General features: G+C 52.6%; 1 protein-coding gene across 1 annotated transcript; it reads left to right on the plus strand.

The window, feature by feature from the left end:
- The first annotated feature begins 9,079 nt into the window (after nucleotides 1–9,079).
- LOC144113251 (uncharacterized) lies at nucleotides 9,080–16,308 on the plus strand. The gene is made up of 2 exons (XM_077646226.1): nucleotides 9,080–9,558; nucleotides 16,010–16,308. The coding sequence occupies exons 1-2, from the start codon at nucleotides 9,110–9,112 to the stop codon at nucleotides 16,200–16,202; spliced, it is 642 nt and encodes a 213-aa protein (XP_077502352.1). The 5' UTR covers nucleotides 9,080–9,109; the 3' UTR covers nucleotides 16,203–16,308.
- Nucleotides 16,309–16,715: the final 407 nt, after the last annotated feature.

The raw sequence follows: 16,715 nt of genomic DNA on the forward strand, positions 1-16,715 counted from the left end.
CAGACCGCGGCCCAGTGCTATCAGTTGCTGTTCTTCCTTACCGACATCGCATCACCCATGGGCTGAAAAATGTGGCAAGTCGTTATGAGGTAAATAGGTAAATTTAGCTGTATCAGCTCCCATCAAACTAAAACAGTTATGTCCGGCGATCAAAAGGGAGAGGGAACCGTCGGAAAAAGGAAAGGTTGTGGCACCGCGCACAGAGACAAGATCGTCACTGTCGCAAAAGGGTTGTGAACCAGATTCCACTCTCCTGCGAACCCCGGTACATTGGGCAGACAGGACAGTGCTCAAATAAAAGGTTGCAAGAGCACAGAAATAATCTAGACAATAACAAGGAACTTTCACACTTGGTGAGCCAGCGTAAAAAGTGTGAAGTAATGAAAAAAAGAAGAAAAAATGCACAGCCATGTGGCGTAGCACAAAGGGGCTGTACACGTACTGTGATCAGACCAGGCGAGAAGTAATGGAAGCATTCTATATCAGTCAAGAGCCAAAGTGTGTTAGCAAACCGTCAGTCACTCTCAATGACAAAGAGATAGCTTTTCTTTGTGGCCTTTGAGCGTCGCGTGCTTCTCTGCCTCATGTTGTATCTCTTTTAGCGTAACACGTGATGTACTCTGCGTACGTTTCTTCTTTTATAAGCACCAGGTGGTGCTAATAAAACCTTAGTTGAAAGTCAGCGCTCGTCCCGTGTTCTTCCTTTTCTTGTCCGACGTTGTTCTCGCTGTTTTACAAAAGATGAACGCGATCTCTCGCGACGGCAGTGGCATGCGTGGTGTGAGCAGTTCTCGACAAAGTCATCGAATGCTGCTCTCTGGCGAAAGTTTCGCGCAGTGGAACATGACTCCCGTCGTCCTGATGCAGCGGCCACAGCATGCTTCGCAGCTAACTTAGCTCCAGAAGATTTCGCCAGGAGAGGCAGCGCGGAAGTTTTTCCCCAAGTATGATCTGTTGCCTCCAAGGGTCATAGGAGGAGCCCCCTTGGCTGCCATTCCAGCATGTGTCGATAAGCTCCCATTTACAGCCGACGCCGAGGGAATTGCAAGCCCATTTTCAATGCCCGAGTTGTTTGCAGCAATATACGAGGCCCGTAGGAAGACTGCGCCCGGTCCGGACTCCATTCCGTACGAGGTTTGCAAGAACTGAAGTTCCGCCGTACTACCTGAACTCCTCGCCACGATTAACAAGGCATGGATAGAAGGCGTCGTGCCAGAAATCTGGAAATCGGCTATTGTGATCCCCATACCAAAGTCGGGGAAGCCGCCGACAGACCTCGGAAATTTCCGGCCTATTATCGCTTACGCCAACATTATGCAAGCTTACCGAAAAAATGCTTGCCACATGACTGTCGTGGTGGCTTGAGCACCATGGTTTCTACCATCCGGCCCTAAATTGGCTTTCGTACGTCCATAGGTACAGAAGATGGACTGGCTGTCTTGGCGTCAGCAGTTCTGGCCTCAACTCGCTGCCACAATGTACGTACAGTACTGGCCATGGACGTTGAAAAGGCGTGCTGCATTTCCCTGTTATAGTGCGCAATTTCGTTAAATCCTTCCTGGAAGGCCGACACTTAGCCATACGCCTCAGTGGTGAGGCCTTCGGATCATTTGTGCCTCTTCGCTGCTTTCCCCAGGGATCGGTGTTATCGCCAAGGTTATTTAATATTGCTTTTATCCCCCTTGCTTGGCGCTTACATGATGTCTCTGAGATTTAGTTCTTATTGTATGCTGATGAAATAACGGTGTAGAGTACTCACAACGACCTGATGACTCAAGCAACAGGCCTGAAATCAGCCACAGATATTACGCCGACTTTTGCTTCTTCAATTGGTCTGCAGCTTTCAGTGAGCAAAACCACGTTCGTGTCAGCCGCCAACCGCTGGGGGCGCCGTAAACTGGCTGCAACACCAATTCGTCTCCATCTATCCGGAACTCCAATTCAAGAAAGTTCGATCGTAAAAATATTGGGCTTGACAATACACGAGTCAGGAACAGGTACTGCTTGGCTTTCTCGAGCTAAAAAGCACGCAATTCAGGCGTTGGGTCTGAATTGACGCATTGCTCCTTAAACAGGTGGAGCCCGCTCTCATGTTGCACGACAGTTGGTGCGGGCGGTTGTGCAACCGCGCCTCGTTTACCAAGCCCAATTCCAGCATTTGACGAGGGCTCAATGGGATCGTCTAGAAGCTGTTAATCGAGAGGCAATGAGGGTCATTACTTGCCATCCCCGCATTACCCCGATCGTGGCGCTCTCTAGAGTTTGTAATTTCTCTTGCACTATATGCCCTATGACTAAGGATCATTGACTAAAAACACAAAGACATCGTCAATATAAAGGCTTTCCACACTTTCTGATTTCAGTACCCTAGAACCAAGAAGAGCACGAAACCGATTGTTAAAGCCGGCAAGCCAAGCGCGCGACACACGTTTGCCGCTTCCATGGAGAGTTCCGGAAACAGGGATCTCTCGGAGCACCTTGTACTTGGCGCTTGGACGGAGAGATAGAAAACTCTCCAAGTAACGCGGACACTTCCGAATTTCTTGTGCATTGCGGGCCTCGCTAGTTGGATTACCCGCATTCGGGATGGGGTTGTATATGCTATTCCCTTTCCTATTCTGTCCACATTGTCACCCATCACAACTGTCTTTCTTCTCCTCTTCCGCAATGGACAGTAGCAGTCTAGAATCTGAGCCTTCAGACTGGCCTCACTGTCTCGTTTATTTGCACATTTCTTATTTATTTGTCTCGAATGATCCATCCACTACACGCGTAAAATATACCTTCTGGCCTGAGATATACTGACGACAGGTGTACAGGGCTGGTCAAAATTTCCCAGTAAAGTTTAGTCGGGAGAGCCAAGTGGAAGCGACTGGAAACGACGTCATCGTTGCCTTGCGGTGAGCCCGGCTCATTTCCTCCCTGCGCTTACGGTGCGACCAGCCGACCAGTGCCGCTGAGAAGACATCGCCCGCGCGGTTCTTTTTGCATGTGTATTGAAATGTATTTGATAAGTTTGCTTACAAGTGGCCGAGGCAGGGTAAGAAAGCTTAGCGCTCAGCATGCCGTGTTTCTGCGTGGCGTACGGCTGCAGGAACAGAAGTGGCCGTGACGATGTTGCATACCAACACTTCCCTAAAGACAAGGCGCTTGATAAACGGTGGATTGCAGCTGTCAAAAGGAGGAACTTGTTGCCCTCAAGGAACTGTATGCTTTGCTCAGATCACTTTCGTGACACGGATTACCACCGGAACCTGTCACTGACACGGGCAATGGTCATCACAGTGAAATCTGCTCGGCTCAAGCCTGGCGTCGTTCCTTCGGCGTTCGCGCACAGACGCGCGTCGCCGCCAACAAGAGCAGCTTTCGTCAAAAGAAGAAAGCAAGAGGAGAGGGCGCAAACGAATCACCTCCACGAGAGCTTGGATCGGGAGCTCGTACGACGCCGCAAACGACGCTGCCAGCGACGCCAGCCTGAGCACTTCGAACGCCACCTCGACGCCGGCCACTGGACCCAAGAAACGCTGCATCAGCACCGAACCGTGAGCACAAACGCCGACCGCTAACAGTAGAACGCTAGTAGCAGACCCTAGTAGCAGTGTCCCCGGGTCGTGTGTATTGAGTCTTTGTGCTAGTTATGTTAGTTTTGTGTGCTAGTGTTTGTGTCACGTAGGGTGTATTAAATGTGCGTCTGTGTAGGTGCACCTGTCGCCTAGTTCAGTCTTTCGGCCCGAGCGTTCTCCGGGGTTCCGTGACAATCAGTGGCGTAGCCAGAAATTTTGGTGGGGGGGGGGGGGGGGGAGGTCATGTTGCAGCGCGGCCTCCTCATAGAATTTGCGGAAGGATCAAACGCAACAATAATAACTGCATTTCCATTGCCACTGACAATGCCATTGTGTGTTAGATAACGCTACACACTGTCTAGGAAAGTGAAATATGTATTTTTTAAAATAAAAGAATGTATTTGTATGGCTTAAAAAAAGTGGCAGACATGATTACAAAACATAAAACTTAGCAGGGGACAAGACACAGGAGAGAAGGAAACAGGACGAGAGCGTCCTGTATTTTTTCTCTTCTGTGTCTTGTCCCCTGCTCAGTTTTATGTCTTGTAATCATGCCATACCAACTATCCCCTTATGGTTCACTCGTGGCAGACATAACAGATACCAATGCTTCCATGTTTTTGCGTATTCAATAAGTAAACAAAATATCGCACGAAGTCTAGAACTATATCTGTCCGGAACCAGCAAAGCAGTTATGCCGCCGATATGAAAAACGTAAAGGCCATGAAATTAGCAAGTAGAGGACAAATATTTTCATAAATGTTTGTCGTTCAAGAACCTTTACATTTTTGTACATATGCAACGGCCAGAGAAAAAAAAATCAATGTCGCTGTCATTAGTTCCAGTGTACTACGCAGCAGCTGCAACCGGTCATGTATTGCGAGTAATTGCACCGAAATTTTAGTCGCAACAGTGAGCCATCCATAGGCCCTTGAAAGTTTGTGCTAGTATAGAGCCCATTGCGTTACATGACTACAGGTGCATGGGCGTTGCCACGAAATCCAACCCGAGTTAGCAATGTTCGCGCCAAAATTGCTTTTGTAGTCTGAAAAAGACACTGCAGGTGACAAAATCCAGAATGACTTCCGGCGCCGGTGATTCTTTTGGTCAGCGGTGCGTGACAGTTCGAAAAAATTTCGGGGGGGGGGGGCTGAAGTCCCATAAACCCCCCTCCCCTGGCTACGCCAGTGGTGACAATGACGCACTCCAAGCTATTCAACAATGCGTAATATATTATTTCGCTTTCGTTTGTTCATTTACACGCCCGTGTACGCTTACCATGAAAGAAATACGTACCAGTCAGTGCTTCCCACGCGAGAAAAAGTTGCCACCTCACTGCGGCTGCAGTCGAGTCCGAGCTGTAATTTTCCAGGGTTTGTCGCTTCTGCGTGGAAGTTGGGGGCTCGAACATATACGGAGAAGCGCAAAGATCTTTCGGAGAGCACAGAGATTCCGTAACCACGATTATCTGTCGATATATAAACTGTACAGCCGCGAAAACCAGCCGCCTCTCTCAGTACGTGAAACGACAACAGCGGAGATGGCAACGATGCAGTAAGCTTTCGACCAACCACAAGCGGAGACTGCCCGTTTGAAATAGCCTGCTGCGATTGCTGCTTATTTCTTGAATATAAATGTCCATGTCATTGTTTTAGGCGATTTAAACACCATATTTGAATTCACATGGCACAAATCTATAGAATACCGCTCGGAAATAATTTTTTAAACCACTTAACCTTCCCTTTAAGGAAAGGAAAGGACGCCTGCATCACATATATCGGTGGACACCCGCACCGGGCCGTGAGAAAAGAAAAATGAAATGAAATCTGGTTTTAACGAAAGAAAAAGGCTGCCTAATAATAATAATTGGTTTTTGAGGAAAGGAAATGGCGCACCTCTGAGACCGGCGTCATTTCCATTTTTTAAAACCATGTTTATTTTTCCTTACCTTACGACGCTATTCAGTACCCGCCGCGATAGGCATAATTTCATTTCCTTAAAAGGAAATTTCATTTCATTTTCTGATTCTTCGGCGGGCGCTCGAAGCGAGCGGACGTGTTTTTTCTTGCTCTCCGCTCCTTCGGACGCTGGGCTTGAGGCTTCGCGGCGCGGCGGCGTCTCCCCATAGAGGCCTCAGACACCGTGAACGAGCGACGGCTTGCGTTCGGCTGTGACGATGAGCAACTGCAGGCCGCTCACGCTCACGATCAAGGAGACGAGCGTCATCTAGAGCAAGGTCGTCCAGCACCATTCGGCTCATGCAGGCCGAGATCGCTGATCTGCGGGACACGGTGAGGTGCCTGACGGCGGCGCTCATCACTACGTCGGAGAACCTCGAGTCCGTCATCGGGAACTTGGACGTGTCGCCGGCGGGCCCACGCGTTCTAGCCTTGAGGGACACCATGGCGCTTGCTATCCAGACGCAGGACTCCATGGCGGCTCCCTCCCCGCCATTTCTGGCCACCCCTGCGCCTCCCGCCGCCACTGCTACTTCTGGGGAACCGGCTGTGATACCCTCTACCCCTGATGATGCTGCTGCTGCGGGCTCAACGATGTCCGAGCAGGACAGGGACGCGGAAACCGACAGGGACATCGCAGTGGCCAAGCGGGAAGATCGAAGCCCCCCCCCCCCCCCACCGTCACTGTGCAGACGAGACGGTCACATGCGGACGAGACGACTCCGAGAAATCCACCTTGGCTGTCGGGTTCTGATGCTTCAACGACGTCAACACGGTGTGATGTGCAGACAGACGCGTAGTGGCCCTTTTTGTGGCAGCCCCTGCATACCTGCGTCCGCGTTGGGCAGAGTGAACGCGGGTGCCGCTGCGCGCGCACAGCGGGCGACCCATACCGGGCAGCCAGAAGACGGCTGTGTGGAACCAGTGAACGCGGGTGTCGTTCTTTCGCACACCAACCACACAATGACGGAACGCTGTCAGCTGGACGCGGATGTGGCCTTGAGTTAAAGTGCTCTCGACCGTCGCTGACGTGAGTAGTGTTCGTCGGGTGCCTGACTAGCTTATTGCCTGATGCAACTTTGTTGACGGTAGGCGTTTCGGGGTGAAGCTCTGCTTGCTGCTGACGAACGCTTTCGACCTGCCTGATAGTCTCTAGCGCCATCTGAAGAGCAAGTTCAGCGTCTAGTTGCAGTCTCGCTGACAATGTCTGGCCTTGAATGTCGACTACCAGTATGTCTTGAACCAGTTCTTTTGGAGGGTGCCGTACTCACAATGGTTGGAAAGCGTGTGAAGCGCAGTTACGAATTCTTCCACGGATTCGCCGTCGTTTTGGACCCTCGTGTCGAAGCGTGCCCGTTTAAAAATGACGTTGCGCCGCGGTATGAAGTAGCTGTCGAACTGATTTAGTACGACTTCCAAGTTCTGAGCGTTCTCACCGGAGAGTTTGAAGGTTCCGAAGATGTCCTCGGCCTGGTCGCCCATCAAGTAAAGGAGCGTGTCGACCGGTGTGTCCCTGATTTGTCGCAGAGACCAGAAGCCGTGTAGAAACGCTCGAACCGCGTTCCTCCATTTCGGACAGTCGGTAGGAGACGTGAAGCAGAATTCCTCGGGCGGTTGAATGACAAAGCACGCCATGTACTCGCCGCATAGTCCAGGCCGTAGACGCCGCGGTGACGTGTGCCGCTGTCGATGAATATCCGAGTGAGAGGACGCATACCTGGCTGGGCTTACTGTGGGAATTCCGTTACTTCTGACACCATGTTGGGTTGAGGAAAACGAGAGCGTTGAGACGCCAATCGGACAGCTTTATTCCAGCCCTGCGAATGCCGGCACGAGCACGAGACGCGCGCAAGCCGCCGCGAGCCTCTCACGGTCGCGCCGACGCGTAGCCAAGCTAAGCGACGCAGACGGCCTAAGCGCTGCATGTGGCTACTGCCTACAACAGAGAGGACGTCACGAACGACGCTTCTTCGCCGAGGACACGATGCTACGGCGAAAGATTCCGAGGGTCAACGCTGCTCCGCTTCCTCGCTGTTGCCACGAAGCAAGCGCCGGGCATTGGGGCTTCTCGGTCGGAAAGCAACCTGGCGTGCTCGTGAGACTTACCTACTTCTCCATCGGCACCGGCGGAACTTCCAGTTAGGACGTCACGGCTGACGCTGCTCTGCCGAGGACGCAAGGGTACGAGGGAAGATTGCTTGGGACAGCACTGCACCTCTTCCTCGCTAGTGCCACGAAGCAAGCAGCGGACTTCGGGGCTTCTGTGGTGGAAGACCAACCTTCGCCGAGGAGCTGGTGACTCTGAGAAGAAGCCAACACGCAAGTCTAGGGCAGGATATGGCAGGGTTCGGCTTGGCGTAGCTTTAAATTGTTTTTGTTTTTGTTCTTGAGCGCGCATCAGCACTTCGAACTGATAGCTCTGCTTGTCTTCCACTCTGGACAAGACTGCATGCAATCGCGACAGTGACTGCACAAGGCGAACAATTTGTGTGTACGCGCGGACAGATAGCGCGCAATGTTTACTACCTTCGCGCTATCTGTCCAGCGAAGGCATTCCGTGGTTAGCACGTTTAGCCTTTGACCCGTGTTTTCGAAATTTCATTACCGTTCTAGCTCCTGCTGCGATCTCAGAGCTCATGCCCACTACCCCCTCCTTTCGCTTTGAGCTGTGTTGTCTGTGCAATGAGTTTTCCGCAATTTTCTCGCACTACTACACGTACTCTTCTTCTGCAGGTGATCCCGGTGGAAGATTTGTCCTCAAGACGTTACGTTTTGTGATCCTATTTGGACAGAAGTTTTGCTCGGTCATGCAAACGAAACCGCTGCGGCACAATTTATCGCAGAACATTCCCCGTTGCTATTGAGTTTTTCTCTTATCCTTATGAAGGTTGCGTGATTTTCCGCATTGTAACAATTCCACCTCTTTTTCTGCAGGCGCTGCCGACACGAGAGCTGCTTTCCCGATGTGATCGTGTTTTGAAGCATTATTCCGTCATAGCTTTCACTGTACCATACTCACGAAAACGTTGCTGTTTTCTCTTGCAGGAGACTGGCCATGCGAAGTGCACTTGGTGCTTGCAGGACACTCCAAAAGCTTGATCTGCATCCGAAGATTTTTGAAAGAAGCTGAAGTGACTTTATCATTGAGTAGTCGCTGAGTAGCGGAATTGCTGTGTCGGACCGCGAGAACTCTAGATTGTGGCCAGCTATATCTGCTTTGAATTCAGTGCAGTGTCCAGTGTACCTTTACGAGCCATTGTTTTTGGGAGGGCCAGATGGCGTTGTGAGAGTGCTTGCAATTATTTGAAATCCCAAGTGTGTTTTCTGCCTCCGTAACGTGAGCTAGCGCCTCTCTAACGTGAGTGCTGGGTGATGTTTCGTCTGTGGATAAGTGCGCATGCCTATAACGTTCGCAGTGTGTGTGTATTCAAATGTCGCTATCTACTTTATGTTTGTAAAATTCTGCCGTTGCTTCACCCGCAGTGTTTGTGTTGAGTATAATCAGTGCCGATAACTGTTCCCATATTTGCTGTTTGTTACCATTTAATACACCGTTTATTAAGACCTCGCTTATGTAAAAGAGATCTAATGTGGCTGCGCTGTCGCTGGGTCTCAGATCCCAGGGCCTACGTCCCGCCATGCCCGCCATACCACCAGCCCCACCACCAGTTCATGGCTCCCCCGGTCGACCCTTGTTTCATGGGGACCCCGCAGCCGGTGCCACAAGCGGTTCCGGCAGCGGCGGCCGCCGGCCCCCCGGGTCTCGACGCGGGAACAGGCTTCTGGTGCGACCTGTGCGGCAAGGTGTTTGATCGTCGTCAGGCCCTGTTGTCGCACGGGTGCAGGAGCCACGGTATCTGCCGCTTCGTCTGCACTCACTGCGGCGCGGCCTTCCGACAGAGCAGCCAGCTCACCAAACACAACCGCACGCACACTGGCGAGCGGCCATTCCCGTGCCAGGTCTGCCAGAGGAGCTTCGCCAAGAAGTCGAGCCTGGTCGAGCACGTGCGGACCCACACCGGAGAGAGGCCGTACAGGTTCGTTCGCCACGAGCGTGTTTCTCTTCCTTCTTCCTCTATCCTATGCTTATACTTGGTTAGAAGGAGCGCAGCTATCGTGAAATTTTCGGGGAAACGAACGGTCCCGCTTACACCAATTTATTGCTGCTCCACGCCAGCGTAACTTGACAGATGCCGCCTTCCCTGCTTGCGCAGCCTGAACGCAGGTGCATAACTCTCAGCTAACGCCAGAGAGCGAAGGGAAGCAGCTGCGGGGGAATGGGACACGTTGGGAGCGAAGGCACGTTCCGATCACACAGGGGCTAGGAAGGTGAAGTTATGCAGCACGTAGTAGTTCGAAGAGATGGAAAGGCGTAGGGAAGACACCAACGGAGGCGCTTGGATTCTAGCCTTGTATCGTGTGGAGGAAGTGCGTGCGCAGAGCTGCATTGCCTGCAGTGAGCCCACTTGTTGACGATGCTCCACTGCCGAGCATGAACGTATCTCAGCGCGCTGTCATGCTTCGCTAGCACTCCACTGTAGCGCGAGGCTAGCTGTGAAGTGCACAGAGTGTGTGAGGCGACTGTGTAGCGCACTCGGAAGAAGCGGGGCAGCGAGAAAGATGCAACGCGAGAAGCGCAGCGCCAAATGAGGGTCGCGAGGTAGTTGTAAGGTTGTGATGGCCTTTTGCCTAAGGAGAAAAGCTGGCGTCTGCCACTTTTTCCTATTGCAATGCCATTAAGATGGACGGAACGTCACAACTTAAGCCCGAACTCTAAACACACTTGCGCCGCGCGGCACCGCGCGCAAGGCGTCCCGCGCGTCAGCCAGAACCAGTCTGCGCATGCGCGCGGCGCTAGACGCGAGCAGCCTGAGCCACTGAAACCGCCGAATCTACCGATTCTTCCCTACAGCGGCTGGTAGAAAAGCTCAGGCGCCAAAATCAAATTCTTGCCAGTAAAATTCAGGAACTAGAAAACAAGCATGCCGGGCCGTCTGAGCCCACGCAAAACACTGAGCCAGAGAATTGCACTGACGAATCCTCCGTATAATGTTGCCTTACTAGCGTCTCGCGGCTGAAAGCGGACACGGTGATCGATTCGACCTCCGTTGACACTCGCCGCTTCGAGGCCCTGGAGCGTAGAGCCGAACGGACGCAGGAGCGGGTGGCAGCCATTCCGGACCAAATCATGATTGCGGTCCACGAGTCCTTTCAGGATATGTTGAGGTCCGGATTTGCTGAAATGCTTCTCGACATTGCGGCCCAGGCGACTGACTCTGTCCTTAAGGCGGTGCAGTCCCAGGTCAGCTCTCAAATAAAAATACCGTCTGCTGCGACACGCCACAGCTAAAGCGCAAAACAGCTGCCCGCCAAGCAGCGGAAGAAAGCGGTTCCGGCCCAACGGCCGCGGCGTTGGTGCAGCCCCTGTGTAGGGCTGCGCCTGCCTCCGGTACGAGTGGGTACCTAGAACCATAAAAAGAATCAATATCGCTAGAAGATCTTCGCGGAAAGCGAACAGATTAGAACGATTCCAGATCATTCAATAGAACTGTAGGGGCTTCAGAGCCTGGACGAAACGGTCACACGTCCAGCTCTACCTGCACTCCCTCGGGGACATGCCGGCGCTTCCTGCTCTGTAGTAGTCCGGTAATGATGCTACATTCACTGGGTATAGCTCGTTTCAGTGGGGGGTGGGGGGGGGGGCTCGACCTGAATCCTGGTGCATAAGACGTACATCGCGATCCAGGCCGATCTCGACCTAGAAACTGAGCAGGAATACACGATGATCAGGGTTCTGCCTCTCAGGCATTGCGACCCGTCAATACATGTACTGAGCGCATACTGCCCCCGGCATAAGCCGCGCGTTACTTTCAGCGAAAATTTCTATCGCGGATTCAAATTGGCAGACAAGGAACCCCTGGGGATTTCAACGCCCTCAGCCTTCACTGGTGCTGTCACTGCGAGAAAGCCAGGGGGCGCAAGCTGGCGGAGCTCATTTCCAGCCGTCGTTTTACGTTGCTTACGGACCCGGCTTGTCCCACACGTGTGGACAACTCTGTTGCCCGTGACACGGGCCCTGACTTATCTCTTATTAGGAACACTACAGACGCCACATGGGGAACCTGGGGGATTCCATAGGCAGTGACCACTGCCTTCTCCGTATCACGGTTTTGGCGAAGGCAGCCCGAAAAAACTGGGGACAGGCCAAAATGACCAATTGGCAGCAATTTCGAACTTAAGACATTCCTCCCGTACTATTTTCCGACGGCTATGCGGAGTCGGCAGCACAGGTAATCAACACACAGAAACAACACACGCAAACACTTCACACCAGCGACGAGATCCCCGCAGTGGACAATTACCTCGTGCATCTGTGGGAGGCGCGCCGGAGCTTAACAAGACTGTGGAAAAAGCAAACGACGAAGTGAAAGCTTAGAGCTCGCACTGCACAACTTACGGAACAGGCTGCGGCTTATGCTGCACAGCTCAAAGACCCCAATTGGAAAGAAACCTGCAACTCTGCAGCGCGTCAGATGAGCTCGAAGGGGACTTGGCGTCTCTTTCGCAGCCTCATAGACGCCGCTGGAACAAAAGGGAGGACGAAAAACAGCTCCTGTGGGCTCTGCATGGGTGCCAAGCTACGCTGGTGCAACTTGCGGACACTTTGTGCGACAGGTATCTCTGCCGCACAGAAGACCCGGTTGGGCCCGAGAACGCGTACTCCAGCAAGCCAAATGAAGATTTAGACACCCCTTTTGCGTTGCATGACCTAAAGACAGCCCTGGCTAAAATGCACCGAGGTACGGCGCCAGGTCGGGATCGCATAACAGTGAAACTGTTGGCGAACCTGAGACCCATCTCTCTGACGTCGTGTGAGGGAAATGTCATGGAGACGATGGTACGGGATCGCCTATCTTCATACACGGAGGGTAAGGGCCTCTTTGCAGACACTATGCTCGTGTTCCGCCCACTAATGTCTTCACAGGATGTCCTCCTCCAGCTGCATAGGGACATAGTACGACCCACAGCCATGCAAGAAAATGACAAGGCCATACTTGCCCTCGATCTTAAGGGGGCCTTTTACAATGTTAAACATGGTAGCATGCTGTCTAACCTGAACACCTCCGACTTCGGGGCGAAAGTCTTCGCTTATGTTAGACACTTTCTCTACACGCATTAGGCACTCCCCCGGTTCGAGGACGAGGAATACGGCCTGTATGCTATGGGTACACGGGGTACACAACAGGGGGCGGTTAAATAGCCGCTCCTTTTCAACATCGCCTTGATGCATCTCCCCGGCCCACTGGGTCAGGTAGGGGCCATAAAATACGTGCTCTACGCAGATGATATTACAATCTCGACCCCCGAGAGGAGCCTTGTGGAGATGGAAAACTGCCTTCAGCGGGCCGTCTCCATAGCCGATGCGTATGCTACCGACTGTCGTCGAGCGACTGTGTGTGGGCCAGGCTCTAGTTAGCGAAGCTTAAGCGCATAGGCGAACAGGTAGGGCGCATGATCCTCCGCGTTTCCAACTAGTGGGGTGGCCTGCGGTGCAGGGACGCGCTATGGCTCACCCATGCCTTCGTGACCAGCCGGATCCTCTTCGCCGTGCCGTACCTTCGCACCGCCACACAGGAAGACGAGCGCATTGGCGCCATCATGAGGAAAGCGAGAACGCGAGCACTGCACATCCCGGTGGCCACCTCCAACGCTAAACTTAAAGGGGCTGTGAAGGGGGCTCTAATAAAGTTGCCTCATGCCTAGGATATTGAAGCACGCCGTTTCACGGATAGTGTCCAGCAAGGATTTTTTTAAATGCGCTTTGTAGAAGCTGAGTTATCTGTACATAAAATTTGAATTTCATTGTCTTCGCGCCTTTACCTCTCCTCTCGTCACTTTTTGCACGCTGTAAGGTAGGAGCTCCTTCGCCGACACCCCACTGGGAGCGGAGCTTCCCGACCCGCCGGAGCTATGCGGCTTATTGGCCGGGGCCACGGTAGCTGTCTGACGTCTGAACGAATCTAACCAATGGCCACCTCTCACCTTGTATACGCAGATGCGGGGGACGGAGGAGGGTGCGAGCATGAAAACGTCGCCGGGAAGGGCTCGCCAAATTTGACGCGTGATTGTGGGTCGTCTGCTACGTGTAGAAGAGTATTATTTGGCTCTGGTTTTCATGGCAACACAGTGCAGTGATTAAGTGAGTTCATGTCCTGTCCTCGTAAGGCGTTTCAGAGCGCCTTTAAGGCGTTAGGGGTGCCACTCTCATGAGCCAATATGCGCGGCTTTCGCAGACGGGTCCTGGGCGTGGCCTGCTAGACCGCTTACACATACAACACATATGCATAGCAAAGGGGACGGATAACATCACGGTGCTGTGGCGCCATATGCTTTGGGTCGCTCTACTCCCGCGTAGCATGGACACGGCTTCACACGAAGGCAGATGACAAGCGCGGGCTCGCACGCTTGAGGCAATATGAATCTAAAAAGGGCGTCTCCTATGGGGACATCACAGAGCCGTCACCTGCGGGATTCTACACGGCCGCTGTCGTCCACCGGGGAATGAATGTCGATGGGCCGTCATTTCGAACCCCAAATTCAACGCGAGCGGAGGAAGTTTCCATGTAGCTCTCGCTGCCGCGGATTGAAAATAGAGAAGGGTTATCCCACTCTTACCAGCCCTGTGAACACTATCTGACAGAGGAAATATCACCTCTTGCCTCCCGAACTTTAATACGTGCTGCTGCCGATTCAACCCACAGGCAGATAATCAGAGCTTCTGGCCAGCAGTTTCTACGAGGCAATGAGGCCACTTATCCGGCTGCCCGAGCGCTTACACACCGAGCTCCTCATCCTAGCTCTCCTGGCCCAGAAGCTGATGAACCGCTTTTGCGGTTGCGCGAAATTTTAGTCCATTACTCCGACCGCCAGCGCCTCTACCCGGCCCCTGCCGAGGGCTGAGTAAGGCGGAGGAGAGAACTATGCGGCGCCTGCAGACAGGAACACTTCTCCGTTCTGCCGTAGTCAAACACTGATCCGAACATGGATGGGCGTTGCCCGCACTTTTGAGAGATCTGCGATATCTTTCACATGGCGTCGTAATATACTAAGAATCCTCACCTTCCCCCTTCCCTACCCGTAACCGAGAGGCATGGGAAGCTGCCCTCCTCAACTGCTCCACACTGGAGTCTCAAAGGGCTCTGGTAAAGCGGGCGCGAGACGGGGCCTCGTCGTGCGGAGTCCCAAATTGAGGATACCGACAATGCAGCGGAGTTTTCTGACTCCACAACACTCTATTTGAACATTAAAAAAGTTTTTCACCACCAGCACCACCAATGTTGCTTCGAAGCTCCGATCTGCCCGCCAGATATTTGGCGCGCGCGCTGCACACGTAGTTTCCGGCGCAAAGATGGATCGTTCGACTTCCAGAACGAGACCAAGCATGGTGTTCTGGTAACCTGCCCACTCATTCGGCTTGTTCTTCACCAGTGTAGTTTAGCGAAGATGGAGGCGATGCTGGACAAATAATTATTGATTTCTGAAGTGGAAAAGCGGCCGTCGCTATGACTGGCGAGCCTTAATATGCGATACGAGGATGCGAGCATAGAGTAAACGAGTGTCGATGGCGCTGCGGGTTGTGCAAGTGCTGAGATACATGATCACGGTGAAAAGGCGTGCTTAATTTTTTTGCGTACTACCTCTCGCCACTCTATGCAATCGAATTGCTTCTAGCAAATCACCGTAGCGCGTGATTCTAAGCGTGCCCAGACGTGAGCCCGATCCCGGAGAGTGGAGATGCGTACCTCTCTCGACGCCCGACGCGGCACGGCGTTCAACGCGCCAGCGCGTGGGGCGACGCCTCGGAAGTGCGAATGGACTCGGGCCTTTAGTTGTGCTGTGGCGCATTGAGTTTATGGCACATAGGCAACTAGGGTCATCATGCGCCAAACGCGTCTCATACCGCAGTGTGACATGTGTAACGTTAACCTAAGGCTATAGACTCAACTGGCCACGTTGGGTTCGATTGTTCGGAGCAGATTTGAATTACGTATATGTGATCGAGCGTTATCCTCGTGTTCGCTTTCTTTTGAATCTTAGCGTATAAATGAACAGGACAGAAAGCGGATTGATTTGGAGGTGACCCCGACTGAGTCGCGTCTGAAAAGTGTCAGGTGTGACACATCACCATACAGACGTGGACGCAAGTAAACGGAGCACGCTATTCCGCTCTAAGAATCATGCCTTCGCTGTCGACAATGAAGGAGCATCGCTACGCATTTCGCGAATGCTCTCTTACTCATCCGATATTCTTCCACATCACCCTTTCGTTGCCTTTCCTGGCGGTCGTAAACATAGACGCAGTTTTTTTTTTGGTATTCGTTCAAGTACAGAGTGACCAGATCTCGCCACCGAAAGCTGACAGACTTGGATTTGCCTTCTAACACTACACTAGTGTTGTTTAGCTTTACACACGCTCCTGGCCTGCAGGTGCCACATCTGCCAGGCGACGTTCTCGCGGAAGGCTCACCTGGTCGGCCACACGAGAACGCACACCGGCGAGAGGCCGTTCCAGTGCCCTGCCTGTCCCAAGGCGTTCGCAACCAGCAGCGCCCTCAACCAGCACCGCCGTGTCACTCACCGAAGTCCAGAAAATGACAACTCGCCGCGCCCTCTTCTCTAATGGAGGGCTTTCGCACTTGTTTTGCCTTTTTTTGCATTTTCCTGTATTGCTTATTTTCATTTGCAAAATGTTTGCTGTGTGTGTGTAACTTCTTGCTTATTTTTGTTTTTCTACAAAAATGCTTGCTGTGTGTTTTTAATAAAGCTCTTTTTGAACATCCCCTGAATACTTCGCTTATCCCCCTCGCTCCTGAGATGACAAGTGGCAGCCGCCAAACCCACAGGCTTGTGTCGGCGTAATTTTCGCCTTTACCTTTGGTCGTCCTCGGCCTCCCGTATTAGGAAGTCGGCGCCTGCTGCAAGTTCAAGAAAGGTCGACTCCACTTCAAGCTCGTGAGCGACGCTTGTAATAATGCTAGTAAAAGTGCTGCGAGGCAAAGAAAAGTAGCATGGACTTTGCAATGGAGCGATTCTGTTCCAGCCACATGAGGAGAGCTCCATTAAGTGGCCGCCGGAGAGATGGAAACCCAATTTATGCGCCAACTCCTGCGCTATGGTGCCCTTGGTATATGTC

The sequence above is a fragment of the Amblyomma americanum genome, chromosome 1 (genome assembly GCF_052857255.1).
Source record: "Amblyomma americanum isolate KBUSLIRL-KWMA chromosome 1, ASM5285725v1, whole genome shotgun sequence".
NCBI lineage: Eukaryota > Metazoa > Arthropoda > Arachnida > Ixodida > Ixodidae > Amblyomma > Amblyomma americanum.

Coding starts and splice junctions, on each gene's coding strand:
- LOC144113251 (XM_077646226.1), top strand. CDS start 9,110: ATGTGGCTGCGCTGTCGCTGGGTCTCAGATCCCAGGGCCTACGTCCCG. Junction 9,559..16,009: donor ACCGGAGAGAGGCCGTACAG/GTTCGTTCGCCA, acceptor CCTGGCCTGCAG/GTGCCACATCTGCCAGGCGA.